The sequence below is a fragment of the Candoia aspera genome, chromosome 7 (genome assembly GCF_035149785.1).
Source record: "Candoia aspera isolate rCanAsp1 chromosome 7, rCanAsp1.hap2, whole genome shotgun sequence".
Taxonomy (NCBI): domain Eukaryota; kingdom Metazoa; phylum Chordata; class Lepidosauria; order Squamata; family Boidae; genus Candoia; species Candoia aspera.
Window position 1 is genome coordinate 61,575,933 of NC_086159.1, and position 20,201 is coordinate 61,596,133.

Here is a 20,201-nt window from a genome sequence, read left to right on the forward strand (position 1 = left end):
TATGTATCTGTCTAGTTTGCCCTAATTCTTAGCTCAGAAGAAAGGGCTGAAAAATGAAAAATTGCATGCCACCTTCATTTTATTTCTTTTAGGAATTAATTAAATAGCTATGAAAGCATTAACCTTTCCTGACAGAATTTCTCAAACCACCTTTAAAAAGGAATAGTGTTAATAGATGCACTTTAATAGTCCAAGAAAAAAAATTAAGTTCTATTTTAATTAAAGAATAAGAAGATATGGTTTTCTCTAGTGGCCTCCATGATTAGTCACTAGATTAACCGAATGCCAATTATTCCAGAATTCATCGTTTTATTTTCTCTTAATAGGCAGTGTTTCCCACTTCCTTCTCTTTCAATGGTTTTGCAAATAATCAGTTGGGCCTCCTAAGAGAGATGCAAGGAGTTGCCTGTTTTTCCTTTGTGGAACCAGGAAGCGAATTAGCAACAATGAAATGCAGAATGCAAATGGCAGAACTGCACTTGCTAAAAACAAAGAATGATTGCCATTGATGGAAACTCTGTGTCAAGGTTTTCCCCACTATAACAGTCTGCTAATTTTCTCTACAGTGTTTTCTTTCGGTAATGGGAAAATGCCCAAAGTGATGACATTAGGTCACAGACTTAACTTTTTTTTTTAAAGATTTTTTATCCTGCCTTTATTATTATTTTTATAAATAACTCAAGGTGGTGAACATACCCAATACTCCTTCCTGCTCTTTTCCCACAGCAGCAACCCCGTGAGGTGGGTTGAGCTGAGAGAGAGGGACTGCCCAAGGTCACCCAGCCAGCTTCCATGCCTAAGGCAGGGCTAGAACTCTCCTGCTACACCTGATTGGCTCTTGGGCTGAGAGAGGGGGACTGGCCCAAGGTCACCCAGCCAGCTTTCAGGCCTAAGGCGGGACTAGAACTCACAGCCTCCTGGTTTCTAGCCTGTTACCTTAACCACTAGACCAAACTGGCTCTTGGCTACTTATTAGAAAAGACAGAAACCCGGGTGACATTATTTGGAGTCTTTTACCCTAAATAGGCTAAGGTTTTGAATTTTTTTTCTATGCTCTATGTATTTTAAACATACCTAAGAAGAATGTGGGCAGAAAACTTATTTTTGTTCAGACATTTCAAATTTTAGTTAAAAGTAACTTTGTCAAGATTTCTTCCGGCTTTTTTTTTCATTAATGAAAGCATATTCTGTTCTGCATTAGCATGATTTTTACGCTATGATTTTGGCATTATGAACTGTGACTGTACCAATAATAGTACCTGTCATATCTCCCAGCCTTTTTTTTCTGAGTTATTTTATACTGTTTTCAAAAGTTGGATTTGTTTCCATTGTTTTAAAGTGGTAAAATCTCCACCAGGTTGTATTAGACAAGCATATTATGAAGTTATCAATTAATCAAAATGGGCTGCCTGTTACTTGGAAGTAATTTTAAAAATCTCTGGGGTGAGAAGACAACATCTTGCTCCTGCCTCAGCTTTATATGATTATTTGGTCTTTGCCCAACTGGGTAAGAAACTCTAAAAGTTTTAGAATTAAGAGGTTTAAAAAATGGTGAATCTTGTGAACATGTCATGAAATGGCCACCCTAAAGGAGACTAAATAAGGTTTTGATAATTACGCTGTTATGTCTTACAGTTTAGATCTTTGCTACTTTTCATATTTACCAATGATTCCTTAAGTATGTTTTGTTTTATTTTAGGAATTCATAATAATAATTTTTATTTATTTTTACTCATCAGGTACCACAGAGAAATGGCTATATGGATTTGGATATTGAGGATCCTGAGCTACTCTTGCATTGCTTGCGCATTAAGGTCTAAGAAATGGGATATGTACCAGAGTAAGACCGAACTCAGTCACCTGACAGTAAACCATGATACAGGGACAGTCTATCTAGGAGCAGTAAATGCCCTGCATCAGCTCACAAAAGACTTGAAGCCCTCAATAGATGAAGTATCCACTGGGCCACATTTGGATAACAAAAAGTGCACCCCTCCCATTGAAGAAAGCCAGTGCTCCGAGAAACAAATGACGGACAATTACAACAAGCTACTGCTGGTGGATGTGCAAGAAAAAAGACTGGTAGTTTGTGGGAGTCTGTTTAGAGGCATATGCTCCATAAGGGAGCTTGAGAACATTTCAAACAGAACTTACTATGAGACTGGAAGTGGAGAAAAATCATTTGTGGCAAGTAATGATGAGAATGTAACCACTGTGGGGCTGATCACCTCTTTGAAAAAAGGCCGAATGATGTTTGTGGGGAAGGGAAATGGGGCAAATGACAATGGTGTAATAATCAGCACTAGGCAGCTTTTTAACGGAGATGGGAGAGAGATTTTTGAATTGTATGCAGATCCTGCTGCTATTAAATCAGCATATCCCTACTCAAGCTCGCAACAGTTCCTGTATATCTTTGAAGACAATGGATTTGTTTATTTTATTTTCAATCAGAATGAGAAGCAGGCCACTATAAATAGGACACTAATTGGGCGACTCTGCAAAGAAGATGAACATTATCATTCCTATTTTGAAATGGACTTGGAGTGTGAAGATGACACAGGCCCTTTTAATCAGAGCAATGCAATCTATGCATCTGTCAATGGGGAACACCCAAAGCATAATATTACATCCTCAGGACAAGCTTTCGATGCCCCATCGCAGGACAAGCTGCTCATCGGGCTTTTCAGGAGAATGGAAAAAGACTCCTTGGTGTCTGCCATGTGTACATTTAATTTGAGTGATATCAATAAAAAAATGGAAGAAAACCGGGAGAAATGTTACACAAAGGATGAACGTAATGTATTTTACAAACCGTTCAGAACTGAAAATGCTCCATGCAAAACAACATCACACCAGGTGAGATGAAATAATTATCTTTAAGCAGCTGTGGAAGATGAGCATTCATCTAATGTTTCCAATCATGAGATAAAACTACAACACTCAAATATCATTAGTAAGCCCAAGTACCTTTTTTGGTTTTCACCATCTGGAGTATTCCTGCATAATAAATTTATAAATTTATATTTATAAATCCCTCTTTTTCTCTAGGGCACTATTGGATCACTATTTTATATGAAAGACGAATATTTCAAATTGGAAAACATCTCATTTATGTTTTCATTCTGTCCATTCAAGTATTTCAAATGGGCACAATTCAGCCAAATTTAAGCATGTGCTTAAATATCTTTCACTGAAATAATTCCAATTTAAAAGTGCTTCCTGTTGGCTGGATTATGCCTTCATGGTTTCTCTGTCAAGGGACAGTAGTTGCTTCTGTAAACAGTTTTTCATGAGGAAAAGAAGGCTGGTTGCATTATGGGCAGTGTATCAGCAGCATGAAAGCATCTGAGGGAACATTATAGGGGACATAATTTTTCTAGATGAAGTGCTATCATTGTTGGACATATGCAGCTTTGTAATCCATTGATACATTCAGAATTTACTTAGATGTCACAATATGCAACTTAGTTTTTTCCATTTTGCTGAAAAACCTAAACTTTCAGATCAATCCTAGTTTCAAGGTTTAATGGCTAACATTTGTTTGAATTTATGACTCCCAATTCATGCTTCCTTTCTTAGAATTCAAGTGTAACTTTTCCATGTGGCTCTGAACATTTACCATATCCTTTGGGAAGTAAAGAAGGAATTTCTACAGAACCTGTGTTCAAAAAGGAAGGGATAAATTTAACTGCAGTTACATTTGCTGTGGAGAATGAGAAGACTGTAGTATTTGTTGGAACATCAGACGGCAGAATTCTGAAGGTAATTTCTTATATATTTTAATGCTAAAAATTGGGTGTGATAGAATACCAAAATTATGGTCATCATAAATCAGCTATAGACATAACTTTATCCCAGGGATTGCTCAACTTTTAAATAAAATGAATGAAGCTAAAAGATTTGAAGGATAACAACTGGTAAGACAATACTTCATTTAAAGGGTTATGAGAGTGACATATAACCCAAACATTAGCTCCTCCCCAGAAGGGAATTTAGAATCATGGCTGCACTTAAAGATAATAAGATCACAATTTGAGAATACAGGCAGTCCTTGTTTAACAACCCTAATTGGGACCGGAATTTCTGTCACTAAAGCAAAACGATCATTAGGTGAAACATGACATGACTGCATTGCTTAGCAATAGTAGTTATGCAAGGTATGCGCCATAGCTAGGCCAGGACCTCATGCTTCTCCTGCCCTGCTGCATTTACCTCCTTTTCAACTCCCCCTTCTATCTCCTCCCATCTCTACCCTTTTGGCTGCCCTGCACTCTGCTGCTGCTGCCCCCTGCAGCCCCTAGCTGACCTTTGGGAGGAGGAAGGCAGTGAAGGTCCATGGGAGGTGGCAGGGGTAGGCGGCAGCAGAATGCAGGGCTGCCAAGAGGGCACAGATGGGGGAGTTGAAACGGAGGTAAATGCAGCAGAGCAGGAGAAGCGTCAGGTCCTTATTTATTTATATTTATTTATTTATATTTCAAATATCTATCACCGCCCATCTGTCCCGAAAAGGGGACTCTGGGCGGTTAGGTCCTTGCCTAACTATGGTGCATACCTTGCATTAGCAGAATTGGCAAGCCAAAATATTTGATTATTTTTTGAAGTTGTTTTTTTTTTTTAATTCTAAAGGGTACCTGTTGAGTTTTTTGGCGGAGAATTGGAAAAGTTTAGAGAGTTGAAATGGGCATTTTAAGCCTCTGGAAAACTTAAATTAGACATTGAGCCTTAAAATCTCCCTGAAATTTAAAAAAAAAAAGGGAGCATTACAACTTTTGGCCACTCTCGGAAATTTTCTGGACGACATAAAAGAGTCGCAGGGAGGCCATGTGTTAGCCAGAGATTGGATGTTCTTTCATTTATGAATTAGTGGAGTACATATACCAAACTAGTCATGGCTTACTTTAACAACCCTGGTTAAATCAGGGCTTAAGGCAATATGTGAATAAGCTCTAAATAACAGGTTCTCATTTTTTCTTCTCCCCTCCAATTCTTGACATCTGTTCACTGGTTTAGCCAATACGAGCAAACTAATTTATGTTAATTATATTTGGCATATTAACCAGAATTAGAAATAACGCTTAAATATGATTTCCATGTTAGTAGCGGTGTTTCCTGCAACAAAAACAGCCTTTTGGCATCTTAAAGACTACAACAGCTGTTATTGGGAAGGCATTTGTAGATCATATTGTTCAGTGATGGACAAAAGCAACGAAAGAGCTACAGACAGTATATTTTAACAATGAAATTTTCTGGGGTGACACAGAGACATTGTTGCATTTATGAGCTGATTTCCATTTCAGGTTGGCAAGCAAATAATTGGTTTACCCCAGTTTGCTTATGAAAATGAAGTTTGATGATTAAGAAATACAGGATATGAGAAGGGGGAAGGAGTATGAGTCCAAGAGCTCATATCCAGTTTACCAAAAAAAATACTAATGTTGCATTACATGCATGGCTTTGAATAAAGGCTTGGGACCTCAGGTAGCAGCCTTTCTTTCATGCCCACCTATAGTTGAATGAGAGACTTAAATAAAGTTTAGTTTCATTTTCAAGAAGTCTTGATGTGTCTTTATATAAGAACCAGAAAAGGATTTTAATTTTATCTGCTCATCAAAATTTCAGTAGTAGGCTTGTTTAATGAATCATGGTTTCTTTAAACCTGTGATTTTTTTTATTGAGTAAGTAAAGTTCCACAGGCAAATAAACTAATTTCTCTTCCTTTAAAGGGAGAGAATCATGACAGCTCAACATTTCAGTCAGGTTCATTTAAGATTGTGCACATAAGGCTAAATCATGGTTCCGGAATTATATGCCATAAGCTCTCACACTGATAAAGTTGTCTGGTCCTAACACTTTAATAGATATCTGCTATAAATAAAAAGGACCATAAATTCTATTGGGAAGTTGTTTGATAATATATTGACTTGAAATTTTAAAAGTTGGACCATACTTGCTTCATAATACATCAAAGAAAATGGCAAATCAAGCTGGTAATTTCAGCAAATCAAACTGGTGATTTGTTCTGGAAACAAAAATATTTAAATTACCAATACTGTTTAAATAAAAGTCTTTTCTGATTGTTTAAACATTATTTAATGAGATTATTTTAATTAATAAAATGTGTATATCTAAATACACATTGTTTTAAGTGAACAGTCATTTTATTTTAACTGAAAACAGCTAAAATTACATACATAATCTGCATTTCAGGTAGCTTTGTCAAATCCTGCAAAAGAGTATGCTAGCGTTCTTATTGAAAAAAACAAGCCGATCAAAAAGGATCTTGTTCTTGATGCTCTTCATGAGAACTTGTATGTGATGACTACAGATAAGGTACAAAATCTTTGGTAGCAATAATAAGATCATAAAAGTCATGTTAAATGTGTATTTCTGCATCATAGGGCCTGATCTGCAGGCCCTATTTAATGAGCCATCAACAAATTGCTGTGATGCTAAATGAAAATCACAGCAACTGCATGTTTACTTCCTTATTAGCAAGAGAAGAAAGTGAGGGTTTTTTTATTCTTGAATAAAGTTAACGAAGTCAGATATTTGGGAAAACTTTACAGTAGAGAATATGGATGAGAGAGAAAGAACCATATTCACATTTTGTTTCCAGAATTCCACAATTAATAGCTCTCCTTTTACATATATCACCGCCCCCTCCCCCCAAAGCATCTACTGTATTTCTAGCATAACATTTGGTTTGACTTTATTTCAAACCTACTCTGAGAAACATTGGAGCACAAGGCTCAGTTGCCAACAATTGTAGTGATTTATTATCTAACTGTAGCTGGGAAGTACCATTAGAAGATAGCATGCACCAGAGTTAAGGTAGCAACAGCAATGATGCAATATTTGGTGCAAAAAAAAAAATTAAGAATGAACAGAAGGTTTGACACATCTGTATAGGAAAAAGGACAATAGAGGTAGGAAGCCAGTATATATTATACAGAGAACTGTCAGATGTTTTCTAGCTCCTGCTGTATCATTTCTGTTAATATTGTCTTCTGGAAATCATTGAGCTGTGGGAAACTTGGATTAACATTCTTTTGAAGTTTATTCTTCTCTTAACCTATTCCCAGATATCATGTACTAATCGGAAATACCAACACCATCAATTCCCACAATCTCTTACGTTTTTGTTTATCATTTTATTTAAGCAGATGTGGTTGCCCTCAAATGTAGTCTTCTAAATTAAAACAGCTCACACTAGTTATTATTGCTGCTCACTTGATAGCTCAGATTTCTTCCCTCCTCCTACTTCTCCCAAATACAGAACACTGTTAAGGATAATCAGCAGCAGCTTGTTTGTGAAATAGGCATGACTGGTATAATCTACAGTGGAAAAGTCTATGTTAAAGTTTTTTAATCAATAAATTTAAGTATGAGTTGTACTGAGTTATATATTCTGTAATGATTTGCTTCAAAAGTGCTGGGATTTTAAAATGAGTGTTTTTGTCATATGGCTTAAGAGCCATCTCTTTGATATTAAATTGCCTGAAGGAAAATATTGCAGGAACTTAATATGACTAACAGTTATGAAATAAGACATTCTAATTCTAAACACATCCACTTGAAATAAATCCTATTAGACTTCCAGACTAGTGTCTTTAATAGAGGTGTTTTTGGACAACAGTACTCATTTCTGATCATGACTGTTTGGAAAATACTCAGTCTTCGGAAAGTACTCAGTGTTTGGAAGGTAATAAAGCTTTTCACTCGCCTCCCAGACAAATTTGAAGTGAGGTTCAAAGATGTTAAGCCTGGTATCCCTTGCTAATTATCATGAAAAATCCAGAAACAACTTTATTTTTTTTAATCAATTACAAAGTATTCCACACTTTTTTTAATGAGGGCTGAAGACAAAGAATTCTAAGTCTCTAGGGACTATGTGCAAACAAGTTGAAGACAGTGGACAAATTTAGATTAATGACAATTTGGGAGTAAGAGATAAAGAGGAATAATCCCAAACCCATTGATCTTGCACATGAACAATGACAGTTTTTAAAACTGTGGACAACATTTTGAAGGCTTGTGGGGAGGCAGGTTGGGGGAATACTATTCATTTCAGTTGCCCTGTGGTTGTATGAGCATTCCCTGAAATGCAACCTGTACTGGCACTTCTACAGAAAGAAATGATCATTGCCTTGACATGAAGGAGTGCCATATAATCCTGCATTCTTAGTTCCAAGAGAGTGCTTGCTCCCCCTCCCCCAAGCTCTCAATTATGCATTATAAAGGATAGAAATGTGGTTACTTACTGTGCTAATATCGCAGCTCAGTGGGCAGAGGATGAGGAAGGGATGGCTGTTTATTGCTAGCTAGGAGTTATTAAAACTGAATGGAACCCCATGTTCAAAAGCCATTTATCGCAGAAGATCAAATTGAGTGAGAATCATAAAAAAAAACCCTTGCAGTGGTTTTCAGTACAGTACTACATCATATAAATGTGTTGTTAAGTGGGTATGAACCAAAGACATCCATCACTGAATTTTCATTGGATGGCTCAGAAGATCCCATTAGACACATGATCTTCAGGCACTTACACTAGTACCTTGAAGAACTTTTGTTCCTGATAGTTTTTCAGTTGAATTATTCAAGGAGGATGCAGGACAAATTCTAGGTAGGCTAGAAGTACAAAGTGTATTGTTAGAATGTTATATGTATGCAAACATCATTTTCCATGCTTTCTTCTTCAAAGTTACTGTGATTTTGTTATTTATGTTAATTGGTTTCTTTACTAGGTATTTCGCTTGCCTGTACAAGAATGTATTAGTTACTCAAGCTGTAACCTGTGCATCCAAGCCCGGGATCCTTACTGTGGCTGGTGTGTAACAGAGGGAAAGTAAGTGTTTGTAGCAGCTAAGAGGAATATATCTTAGTATGCAAGTTAATTCTTTTCACAAGATCATGGACATTGACTAATTTCTTCAAAGCATTTGTATTAGAACTGAAAAATCTTCATCACAAATTATCACAATATAAACATATAATGAGCAGCAGGGTGGAAACCAATTTACATATTTTTTCTGTATAGTTTGAATATAATTTGCATGAAAATGGTAGTTGCCAAGCCACAGCTGGTGAACATTTAGCATTTATCTAGTGATAGTCTTATTCTTGTGTTTTAACCCTAAATATTCCTTAATGTAGCTCCAAAAATGATGCTTAGAAATCATTAGAGGCAGAAGGGATGGAAGCCATGCCAAATTTTGCTTTCTTTTGTCTATATTTGTGTTTCTGTTTTTTGTATTTGAAGGTAATAAAAGCTTTTTTTTTTTCATTTTTTTGCTACTGAAGGACAAACTACGATTTGTATTGATAAGAATGCTATGACAAAGACGTATCCAGGATTATGTCTGTGATGTGGTGGATGCCAGTTTTTCAAATCCTTCACATTCAGCAGTTCCTTAGTGGTGACAATTTCCAGTAGACAAAATTAGAACTCTGATTCACCTGAAGCATATTCATTGTAAAACTGAGTTAAAACCAGTGACAACAACAACAGAATTCTTGTTTTCTTATTTGTCCATTCAAGCATAGACATAACCATGATGTTTTCAAGCACATGTTGAAAGAACTAGACAGTAGCTGGTAATTTACCAGAGTTATGACTGATTTTGTACTTTTCTTAGAAAAGGTATTCTTAGCACAGTGGTTTTTGTTTTATTTTTATGATTTCTTAGATTTATATATCATCTGTCCACTGGGAATTCAGGACCATTTATGTGGTCCATTAATGTGCAGCACATTATATAAAACATAATTAAAATGTGTTGAACTACTGTAGCTTCTTTCAAACTAGGAATCTGCTTTACATCATCAAATGGTAAATTCTACCAGCTCACTATTGTCTCCACAATCTCCATGATTTCAGACAGGTCTTTTCTAGGCTAATTGGAGATTGTTGTTGTTGTTTATTCGTTTAGTCGCTTCCGACTCTTCGTGACTTCATGGACCAGCCCACGCCAGAGCTTCCTGTCGGTCGTCAACACCCCCAGCTCCCGCAGGGACGAGTCCGTCACCTCTAGAATATCATCCATCCATCTTGCCCTTGGTCGGCCCCTCTTCCTTTTGCCTTCCACTCTCCCTAGCATCAGCATCTTCTCCAGGGTGTCCTGTCTTCTCATTATGTGGCCAAAGTATTTCAGTTTTGCCTTTAATATCATTCCCTCAAGTGAGCAGTCTGGCTTTATTTCCTGGAGGATGGACTGGTTTGATCTTCTTGCAGTCCAAGGCACTCTCAGAATTTTCCTCCAACACCACAGTTCCAAAGCATCGATCTTCCTTTGCTCAGCCTTCCTTATGGTCCAGCTCTTGCAGCCATATGTTACTACAGGGAACACCATTGCTTTAACTATGCGGGCCTTTGTTGTCAGTGTGATCTCTCTGCTCTTAACTATTTTATCGAGATTTGTCATTGCTCTTCTCCCAAGGATTAAGCATCTTCTGATTTCCTGACTGCAGTCAGCATCTGCAGTAATCTTTGCACCTAGGAATACAAAGTCTTTCACTGCTTCTACATTTTCTCCCTCTATTTGCCAGTTATCAATCAAGCTGGTTGCCATAATCTTGGTTTTTTTGAGGTTTAGCTGCAAACCAGCTTTTGCACTTTCTTCTTTCACCTTCATCATAAGGCTCCTCAGTTCCTCTTCATTTTCAGCCATCCAAGTGGTATCATCTGCATATCTGAGATTGTTAATGTTTCTTCCAGAGATTTTAACTCCAGCCTTGGAGTTACCTTCCCCAGGGATCGCATTTAGTCTGACCTCTCTGTCATGACCTTCCCGTCTTGGGTGGCCCTTCACGGTTTAGCTCATGGCATCATTGAGGTGCTCAAGCTCCAGCACCACGACAAGGTAACGATCCTTTGCTGAAGTAATTGGAGATTCATAGGATTAAATCCTACTTTTGAAAAACCTGGCCATAATTCCAAAGAGCTATTTCAGAGAGAGGATCTCAGCATATCACAAATGATAAATCCCAGTAGAGGTTGTGACAAACATAAAAATATAGCAGGTCTCAATTTGTTTTATATATGTAGGTTATGTGTAAAAGAAAACTTACTTTAAATTTACAAATGTGAGTGGAGAGTTTTCAGGAAAACTTCAAGCAAGGTTTTATTTTCAGTTGGAATAAGTTTTCTTTTTTAATAAATTTCTTTTCCAGTCTTTATCTTTTCCCCCTTTTATTATTATTTTACAATTTACTTGTATTGTTTGGAAATGCCTGGCTTTTGATTGTTTCTCAAGTTGTTACATTTCCATATTTTGCAGTCAATCAGATGAACTTTGCAAGCTTTTACATAGCAATTTTGAGGGGAAAAACACTATTGCATATTATTATTATTACTATTACTAATTCTGCCAATTAGTGAATAATCCATTTATCACTTGACTGCAGATCAAGCATAGTAATTAAATATATTTCAGAAGTATGCTTAAAATATGCTGAACCCAACTTTTTGAATGTCTCTAGGCTTATTTTTAATAAGTAACAGAAGGAGGTATGGGTCTAAACTCTGTTTCAAACTTATAAGTTAATTAACCCCATGGCAGATCCAAATGGGATTTTGTGATATGAAGTTCATAAACTTGGCACACAGTTTACTTAATTATAGGAAGGGGCTGGGTTTTATTTATTTATTTTTATTTATCAAATTTGTCACCGCCCATCTCCTCCGACCGGGTTTCAGGGATCTTGCTTCCTCTCTAAATATTTAGAAGACTTCAGTAAAATTATCCAAAAGCTTATTATAGTGCAAAGACAGCATATGCAGAGTCTGAAATATTTTTTCCCTTCAAATCATGAAATATGGATAAGATATTAATTACTTATGAGCTAGTATTATCACATTTGGTGGAAAAAAATAGCTTTTCTTTTGGCTTATGATGATGACCTCATTGTTTTGAAGTATCAAAGATCTCTGCAGGGAAATGTATGGTTTAATATATGTGGTAATATTGAAGTCAAATCTGTGAGTGCCACTCCTTCTGTAGGAACAACAACAACAACCCATCAAAGAGGGAGGTATCACCAGTCTTGAAGAAACTTAAAGGTTGAAAAAAAGTATAGTAAACTTCATGGGACAAAATTAAGAAGAAACCACATCAGAATAATCCAGTAGCAACACAGTGTGCTCAGGGATATACTGGAAGTTGGAACCCAAACCAGAGCACACTGCACAAACAACTTATTTCTTGTAGCATTGGATTGTATTATATTCACTAAGATGGCATAGTTAATGCACTACATGGAAAACTTGTAGCATTCCAGATGCTGTTGAACTATAACTCCCAGCACTCCTCATAATTGGCCATGCTATAATTAGAATCTTGGAGTAGGACCAGGATACCCAGATTCAAATTCTTAAGCAGTTACAAAGTTCACTTAGTAAACCTAAAGTGGGGGAAAAAAGTCCATCTCAAAACAAACACCTGCTATAAAGGGAAAAAATGGATGCAACCATATGCTTGTCCCTTGGAAAAAGCATAAGATACAAATGTTAACAGCTAAATATGAAATAAAACTGAATGGAGACATGCTTTGTTGTTGTTTATTCATTCAGTCGCTTCCAACTCTTCGTGACTTCATGGACCAGCCCACGCCAGAGCTTCCTGTTGGTCGTCAACACCCCCAGCTCCCCCAGGGACAAGTCCATCACCTCATCCATCCATCTTGCCCTTGGTCGGCCCCTCTTCCTTTTGCCCTCCACTCTCCCTAGCATCAGCATCTTCTCCAGGGTGTCCTGTCTTCTCATTATGTGGCCAAAGTACTTCAGTTTTGCCTTTAATATCATTCCCTCAAGTGAGCAGTCTGGCTTTATTTCCTGGAGGATGGACTGGTTTGATCTTCTTGCAGTCCAAGGCACTCTCAGAATTTTCCTCCAACACCACAGTTCCAAAGCATCTATCTTCCTTCGCTCAGTCTTCTTTATGGTCCAGCTATCGCAGCCATATGTTACTACTGGGAATACCATTGCTTTAACTATGCAGACCTTTGTTGTCAGCGTGATGTCTCTGCTCTTAACTATTTTACCGAGATTTGTCATTGCTCTTCTCCCAAGGATTAAATGTCTTCTGAGGAGACATGCTTACCTTTTTTTAAAAAAAATGTTGAGGAATATTGTGGCACATTACAAATATCCTTCCCTGCTCATCCCCGCTAGAGTCCTGCTTGTTGGGGATTTCATAAGCTGGAGATGCATTGCTAGTAGTAACAGCACTGTGGTGCAACACAACATGTGGTAGATGGGTATCTATTAATAGCGTATTAATAGTGATAATGACCTAATTATAAGGAATTGGACATTGTATACTGCCAACTACATTTTAGTGTCATATTTACATAATATCAGTTTACATATGTTAGATTCCTACCACTTAGCAGGATGATGCAGATTATTAAATCATTCATTCATTCATTCGATTTATATAGCCATCCATCTCACATATGTGACTATGGGCAGCTCATACACTTAAAAGCAGAAAACAGTTAAATAGTTACAAATAAACAACCAAAATGAAAACCATTAAAAACCAATTAAAACAGTTAAAGCTTAATTTATCCAGTGAAGAGAGAAGGCCCTCTGGTTTAATCCCCACGTAGGATTGGCAGAGAAGCTCTAGAAAGCTACTATCAGTCTGGGTAGACATTACTGAACATACACATCAGCTTTAGCTTTTTCCAAAGGTACATACCTGATAAAGTTTTCTGCAGTCCAGAAAAATTTTCTCCCAGTAATTATGGGAGTTTTTAAAGGGCCACATGTCTCTGTTTCCACAGAAGTGTTCCAAGTAAGATAGCTCAGTTTCTATTGTACTTTGCTACATAATTAAAAGGTTGAGTTCCTGTATTAAGGGTGAGATGGCTCACCTTCATAGGCAGATGCAGATGGAGGATAGTAAATATGTTAGAAAAAGACTCAAGACAATTAAACTAGAACTTGTGAGTCAGGAGAGGTGGATTTCAGGATCACTCATTCAGAACTACAGATAGAAAAGAAATTCTTGCCAAGTGTGCCATATAGTGTGTGTCAGTAAAATATTTAGACACCCAGAGGCCATGGTAGATTTAGTTGTGTTCTTCTGCATTCAGATCTATTTGGAGCTCTTACTGCTATTCTATTGCTTAACATTATTGACAAAACCTGAAAGTAGATCATATCTCAAGAACTTTGTTAAATTCATAATCCCTCCAGCAATGAAAAATAACCAGTTCCAAAGCCAGAAATGTCCCTTTTTTTTCCTGTGGCACAGTAAGAGCCCACAGAGCTAAGCCTCAGGCTAAAAATAAAGAACCAATGACAAATTTGAGATGTGCTAAGGAATAATCAAAACAGTCCAGATTTATATACTTCATAAGCAGTTTAGCTTCTTAACTGCTAAAGCTACTTTTCCATTATATGTTTCTTGAATATTAGATTAGATTTTCCAGTACTGTACAGTAAATTGTATTTAAGATAATTATTTGTACATTTACTGTTGTCATTTTTAAAATGCTCATAGGTAATTATCTTGTCACAAAGAACAATAAGTAAACTGAAAGAAAAAGAAAAATGAAATATTAAACATTTAATGTGTGCCATCTGTCATTTGTCAATTTGCATAGGTTTGAATGTCATTTCATTTTGACTGAGTGTTGAGTTAAAAAATTTTTAATTACTTTGCATAACATAAGGCTTTATTATTTATTCCAGATGCACAAGGAAAAAGGACTGTGGAAGATCAGCTAGGGAAAATAATTGGCTCTGGAGTCCTAAGGGCGTTTGTTTGAGTATTACAAGTGCTAACCCTCGGAATATGAGCCGGAAAGTTCTAAGCAAGGTAAATGCACAGTGAATTCATCATAAACATGGAAAAAAATTATGGAAATATTTGGGTGGGTGGGGATTAATGGTGCACACGTGCTGCATAGTCAAACGTAGAATTGGTTTAGATTATTGTAACTACCATTATTCTTTTTAGTACTTGTTTAATGTGGTGCTTGCTTGTACTAATTTCTGAGAATGCATTATTTTTATACAAAATCTTGAAATCCTTTTATTCTTTTCAAAACATCTGGATGCAAAAAAAGTGAAATTTGCTTATTCCTTGAAGTTGTCTTCTATACATGTTTAAACAGACATGTATAGAGCTATATTTTGGGGTAGTGAGAGGCATAGAGGTAGACTGATTTAAGGATTCCAAGCTTTGAGAATACAGTATTTTCATAATATCTGTCTAGACACAGATTTGGTTCCAGTGTAATAAAACATGCAAGCAAACGGACTGTGACCATATCCTCTGGCTTCCCTGTTTTCTTATGCCTTAATGTCTGAAGATGGGGCCATGCCAGGCTAGCATTCCAGTCAGAGCTTAAACCATAGCTAAACAAGCCAAAAGTATTGTGACCAACCTCAGCTATCATGAGAACAAACCCCTAAACTTAAAATTTTGAAATGAAGAACCCAGAATTAAATATTGAAATGGATCCCTACTTAGAAGATATAATCTAGAATTAGATTTACTGGCTATTCCTAGTATAACCAGGAGACAGAAACATCTGGTACAGGCATATCTTTAGTAACTGTGCATTTTGCACAGAATAAAGAACAGAAAGAGAGAGAGAGATTCCCTGTTAAATAATTCAGTTATTCAAATGGTGAATTAAAGTTTGCAGTCCTTTATTATTAGGTATGTTTAAGAAAGATCCATAAGCATGTTGCTTTGAATTAGCAACTGAAGACTCAGCTGTTTTGCCATCGAAGTATCTTGCTGAGATTATCATTACTCTGCAGACAGAAAACTCTCAAGTCATGAATTTAGTTTGTTTAGACAAATAGGATATCCCCATTCCTTTCTGAGACAAAAGTATTATATTTGGGGGCAGGGAGAGAAGAGCCACCATGAACAGGAACGACATTATGTTGTAATTAATTTTAGTACAAAAGTATAGCATCTTTTCACTCTCTTGTTCATTCCCTGGCTGTACAGTTACAATCACCCATTCCTATGGTTCATTTTTTCATGACTGGAATGTCCTAATTCCGAAATCTCTCACTTTGGAAAATAGGCCACACAATTACTTAAGACACACGGTAGTTGAAGGCGATGGCAGGCAGAGTGGAACTGTGAAGTCTAAAGAGGTGGGGAGAATGTCAACGCTGTTCTTAAGCAACTAATCAAATCAATGAGCTTCTTAACCCATTCCATTCTTTCTCACCTCTTTTGGGAATGCTTGTTTTTTAAGTTATAGAAATAATTAAACACTGGGGTGCTCAGCTGGCACCATCTCATCCTGCAATGCTTGTGAAGCTACCAGGCATCACACATTGTCAGGAAATTTCTCATTTTTGTCCTTTAGCAAACAAAACGTTGTTTCAGTTCTCTTTGGTTGGAAGTTTGCCTTTGTTGTCCTTTCAGAATAAGTGCCTTGATTATTTCCAGCCTGACTTGCAACTCCTGCTGTGTGTTCTGGCTTATGCTGTTCTGTGGATAGTGTACTTTAATTGTGCTGGAAAAGTTTAAACAACTTCTGTGTTGAATAGATGCTACATTTGGGCTGAAGTGAGAATTCAACAAAAGTCTTATTGTATTCCGCAGAGACTTAAAAGCATGAAAACGAGGGATTGTGTCTTAATTCAAAAATAATCAGGGCAGGTTTTTAGGGGACAATTCACCTTTGCAAGGTTACACAGAGAATTCCATCTAGAAGTTAAAAAAAGAAAAAGGGAATTCATACAAACTGATTCAAATTATGTTCTGCTGGGACCACCCTGTTGTTCCTTTTCCAACAGGAATAAAGCAGTTTCTAAGATTTATCAAAATATCTTTCAGTATACTATAGAAATACGATGACAACAGAATAGAGGATGAATGAAATCTAATCTATTCATTGTTTGGTTTGGGTTACATAAAATCATAACAAATATTTATTTTTTATTTTTATTTATTATTCAAATTTCTATTATCACCCATCTCCCCCCAAAGAGGGGGACTCTGGGCGGTTTACGATAAAATTATCTTTTAAAAACCTCAGCACATAAAATTACAAAATCAACATCTACAATACTAAAATAATAAATATAAATATAAAATCCAAGTGGGAATAGTATTCTTAAAATTTAAGAATATTATTCTTAAAATTAAGGAGGTTTCAGCATCCTGATAATCCTAAATGCAAATTTATCCGTGCATCAGACTCCTAGAAATGGCTTAATGTGTCAGTTGAAAGTCATGTTATTATTCTTGCTGAGGTACTATCCTTGGAAATAGTTAACTGATTATATGAAGATGCCTTAGATAGCTTCAGATGGTTGATCTAGAAAGTTATTGGATTCATTCCTAACATCCATTGGTCTATGTGATAGTAGCAGGAATCCAGTAACATCAAGAGAACCACAATTGCCTATCCATGATCTAAACAATTACTAGCTACTTTAATTAGCAAGGGGTCTTATACTGAGATCTTTACCACAAATTCATTTAGTGCCAAGTATTGAATCTTCTGTATATAAAACATGTGGCTGCTTCCCAAAATTAATAGGGTGACAGTTAGTGTTATCCATTAAAATGCCACTGTTGTTGAATTAAACTTGTGCATTGATCAATTGCAATTTATTTCTGTACTAGGATTTACTGCTGCACTTTTCTGTCGCTTTTGTTAGAATCTCTGTTATTCCTAAGTATTGTTTGTTCGTACGATTCCAGGTAGAATTGACTATAAGCCCTTTGCCGGACTTAAACAAAAATGACCAGCTTTGGTGTCAATTTGGAGAAATGAGGCAACAGGCAGAGAAACAAGGTGATGCTGTTATCTGCCAGCCTCCAAATGAAATTCCTCCAACACCCAAAGGCCAAGGTAAAGATACAGCAGAACCTCATGGTTAATGTCGATGTCCAAAGTTTGAAGCTACTATTTTAGCAGCTACTTGGAAGCTACCAATGTTGTGGTTTTTTTCCCTGTGATTCATTTTTCTTTGCATTGGCCTAAGACTGGCATCATTTACCATTTTTCTTCTTGAAAACATTAATAGCAGCTTCTCTGTTAATTCTGTTTCATGCATACCAGGGACATTTGCCTCACTTACATATACATTTAGTGTTCTAAGAAGGTAAAGAGTGAAGGATATGGATGAACTTCTGAACAGGATTTCCAATTACAATTGGACTAAAGCCTGCCACAACTGAGCTGCTTGTTGCCAGTAACAAACAGAGCATTTCTTTAACATCAATACCAGTAGTTACTCTTGAGAGGATAGTGCTCCTCCCAATGGAGATGGTGCATAATCTGAGGATCTTTCTGGACTCATGGCTCCTGCTGAAATAGCAGGTGGAAGCCATGTCCAGGGGGACCTTTGTTCAGCTTCAGCTGCTACACTGGTTGTGTCCCTTACCTTGAACAGGATGCCCTGGCAACAGTGACTCATGTTCTGATCACCACCTAGTCAGATTACTGTAAAACACTCTATGTCAGGCTACCTTTGGAGATTAGGTAAAGGTAAAGGTTTCCCTTGACATTAAGTCCAGTCGTGTCTGACTCTAGGGAGCAGTGCTCATCTCCGTTTTAAAACCGAAGAGCCGGCGTTTATCCGTAGACACTTCCGTGGTCATGTGGCCGGCATGACTAAACGGAACGCCGTTACCTGCCCGCTGAAGCGGTACCTATTAATCTACTCACATTTGCATGTTTTCGAACTGCTAGGTTGGCAGGATCTGGGACTAGCAACGGGAGCTCACCCCGTCACGCGGATTCAAACTGCCGACCTTCCGATCGGCAAGCTCAGCAGCTCAGCCATTTAACCCGCAACACCACCGCATCCCTTCCTTTGGAGATTACTATAAACTATATCTGGTTCAAAATGCAGTGACAAGGCTCCTGATAGGACAACCCGTCAGAGTAGAAATACAGCTGGCTGACTTCTGGGCCCAGTCCAAAGTGCTGTTCATCATTTTTAAAGCATTGGGTTCTATCAGGCAATGCCTTGTTGAGTTAGACTCTGCCCAGCCAGTACAAACTTGCAGAGAGGGTCTGTTGAGCCTCCCCCACCCCCACTCCATGAGGTTCACAGGCTGTGTATCAGGTTTTTCTCTGTGGTGGCACCTATTCTTTGAAATACCCCACCCACAGAAGTGAGGATGCCCACCTCCATCCTTGTATTTAGGAGGCAAGTTCAAACTGTGTTATCCCAGTGGGCATTCAGCTCCTAGTTTGTCCTGGTCATTTTTTAAACTTACATTTTATTTTTATTTGGTTGAACTTTCTATTTTGGTTCTGGGTATGCTGATTGTGTTGTCTGCTGCCCAGAATCTTATTGATTGGGGCAGTTTATTAATGTAGTAAATAAATTAACGAACAATAAAGACAAAGACTATACTGCCTGATCTTCTCAAATTTCCATTCCAGTATTTCTCCAGAATAGCAGGTTAAAAAAGTTGCCTTAAATGCCACATCACATGCTAAGAACACTGATTGATAAAGACAGAGTTAATAGTTGACCTAGATGCCATTTCCATCTTTGTGGGTGGAATGATATATAAATGTCCATCACAATTTCCAGAATAAAGTAAGAGTGTCCCTTACACTATTTGTCCCCAAAGAAAAATATATTTTAGATTATTTTTCACTTTAGACTAGTGCTTCTCAATCTTGGCAACTTTAAGATGTTTCAATATGGCAGGGGAATTCTGGGAGTAGAAGTCCACAGATCTTAAAGTTGCCAAGGTTGAGAAACCCTGCTTTAGACTGTATTTTAGGAGGTCAGGCAGTGGCTGCTTCATGATTACTGAATGTATGAGAATTTCTGTTTGTGCATTTTTTCTAGCAAATTGATAGCGTGTGCCTTTTTGTATAACACAATTTCTTGCAGATTGTTCCGTATGAGAATTAGTGATTTCCTGGAGAATGTAAGAAATGCTTCCATCCATTTCTCCTGAGAAGATTTGATCAATGCAAATGAACTATGTCATAATAAATTTGTTCTAAAAGAAACAACTCTGAATATATTTTTACTCTGACATCTGTAAAAATATATTCAATTTCCAGTTGACCTCTGAAACTATGATCTGAAGTGAAATACATCCTAAAATTTTCACTGGAATTTTTCATGAAGTGAGCTTAAATCTAAGCTGTCATCACTCTGTCCAAAAGCTGTTAGAGGAAAGCAGAGTTTGAGGTTGCTCAATAGCTTGTGAAATAGCTTGTCAGAGAATTTAATGATT

General features: G+C 37.1%; 1 protein-coding gene across 2 annotated transcripts in view; it reads left to right on the forward strand.

Moving 5' to 3' along the window:
• The window catches only part of PLXNB2 (plexin B2), a 329,693-nt gene that overhangs the window by 218,456 nt on the left and 91,036 nt on the right, over positions 1 to 20,201 (forward strand). For both annotated transcript variants that reach the window (XM_063309588.1, XM_063309589.1), the window contains 6 exons: positions 1,740 to 2,856; positions 3,580 to 3,762; positions 6,208 to 6,330; positions 8,745 to 8,845; positions 14,699 to 14,825; positions 17,691 to 17,841. In XM_063309588.1, coding sequence (XP_063165658.1) covers positions 1,740 to 2,856; positions 3,580 to 3,762; positions 6,208 to 6,330; positions 8,745 to 8,845; positions 14,699 to 14,825; positions 17,691 to 17,841 — 1,802 coding nt within the window. The remainder of the gene's footprint in view (positions 1 to 1,739; positions 2,857 to 3,579; positions 3,763 to 6,207; positions 6,331 to 8,744; positions 8,846 to 14,698; positions 14,826 to 17,690; positions 17,842 to 20,201) is intronic.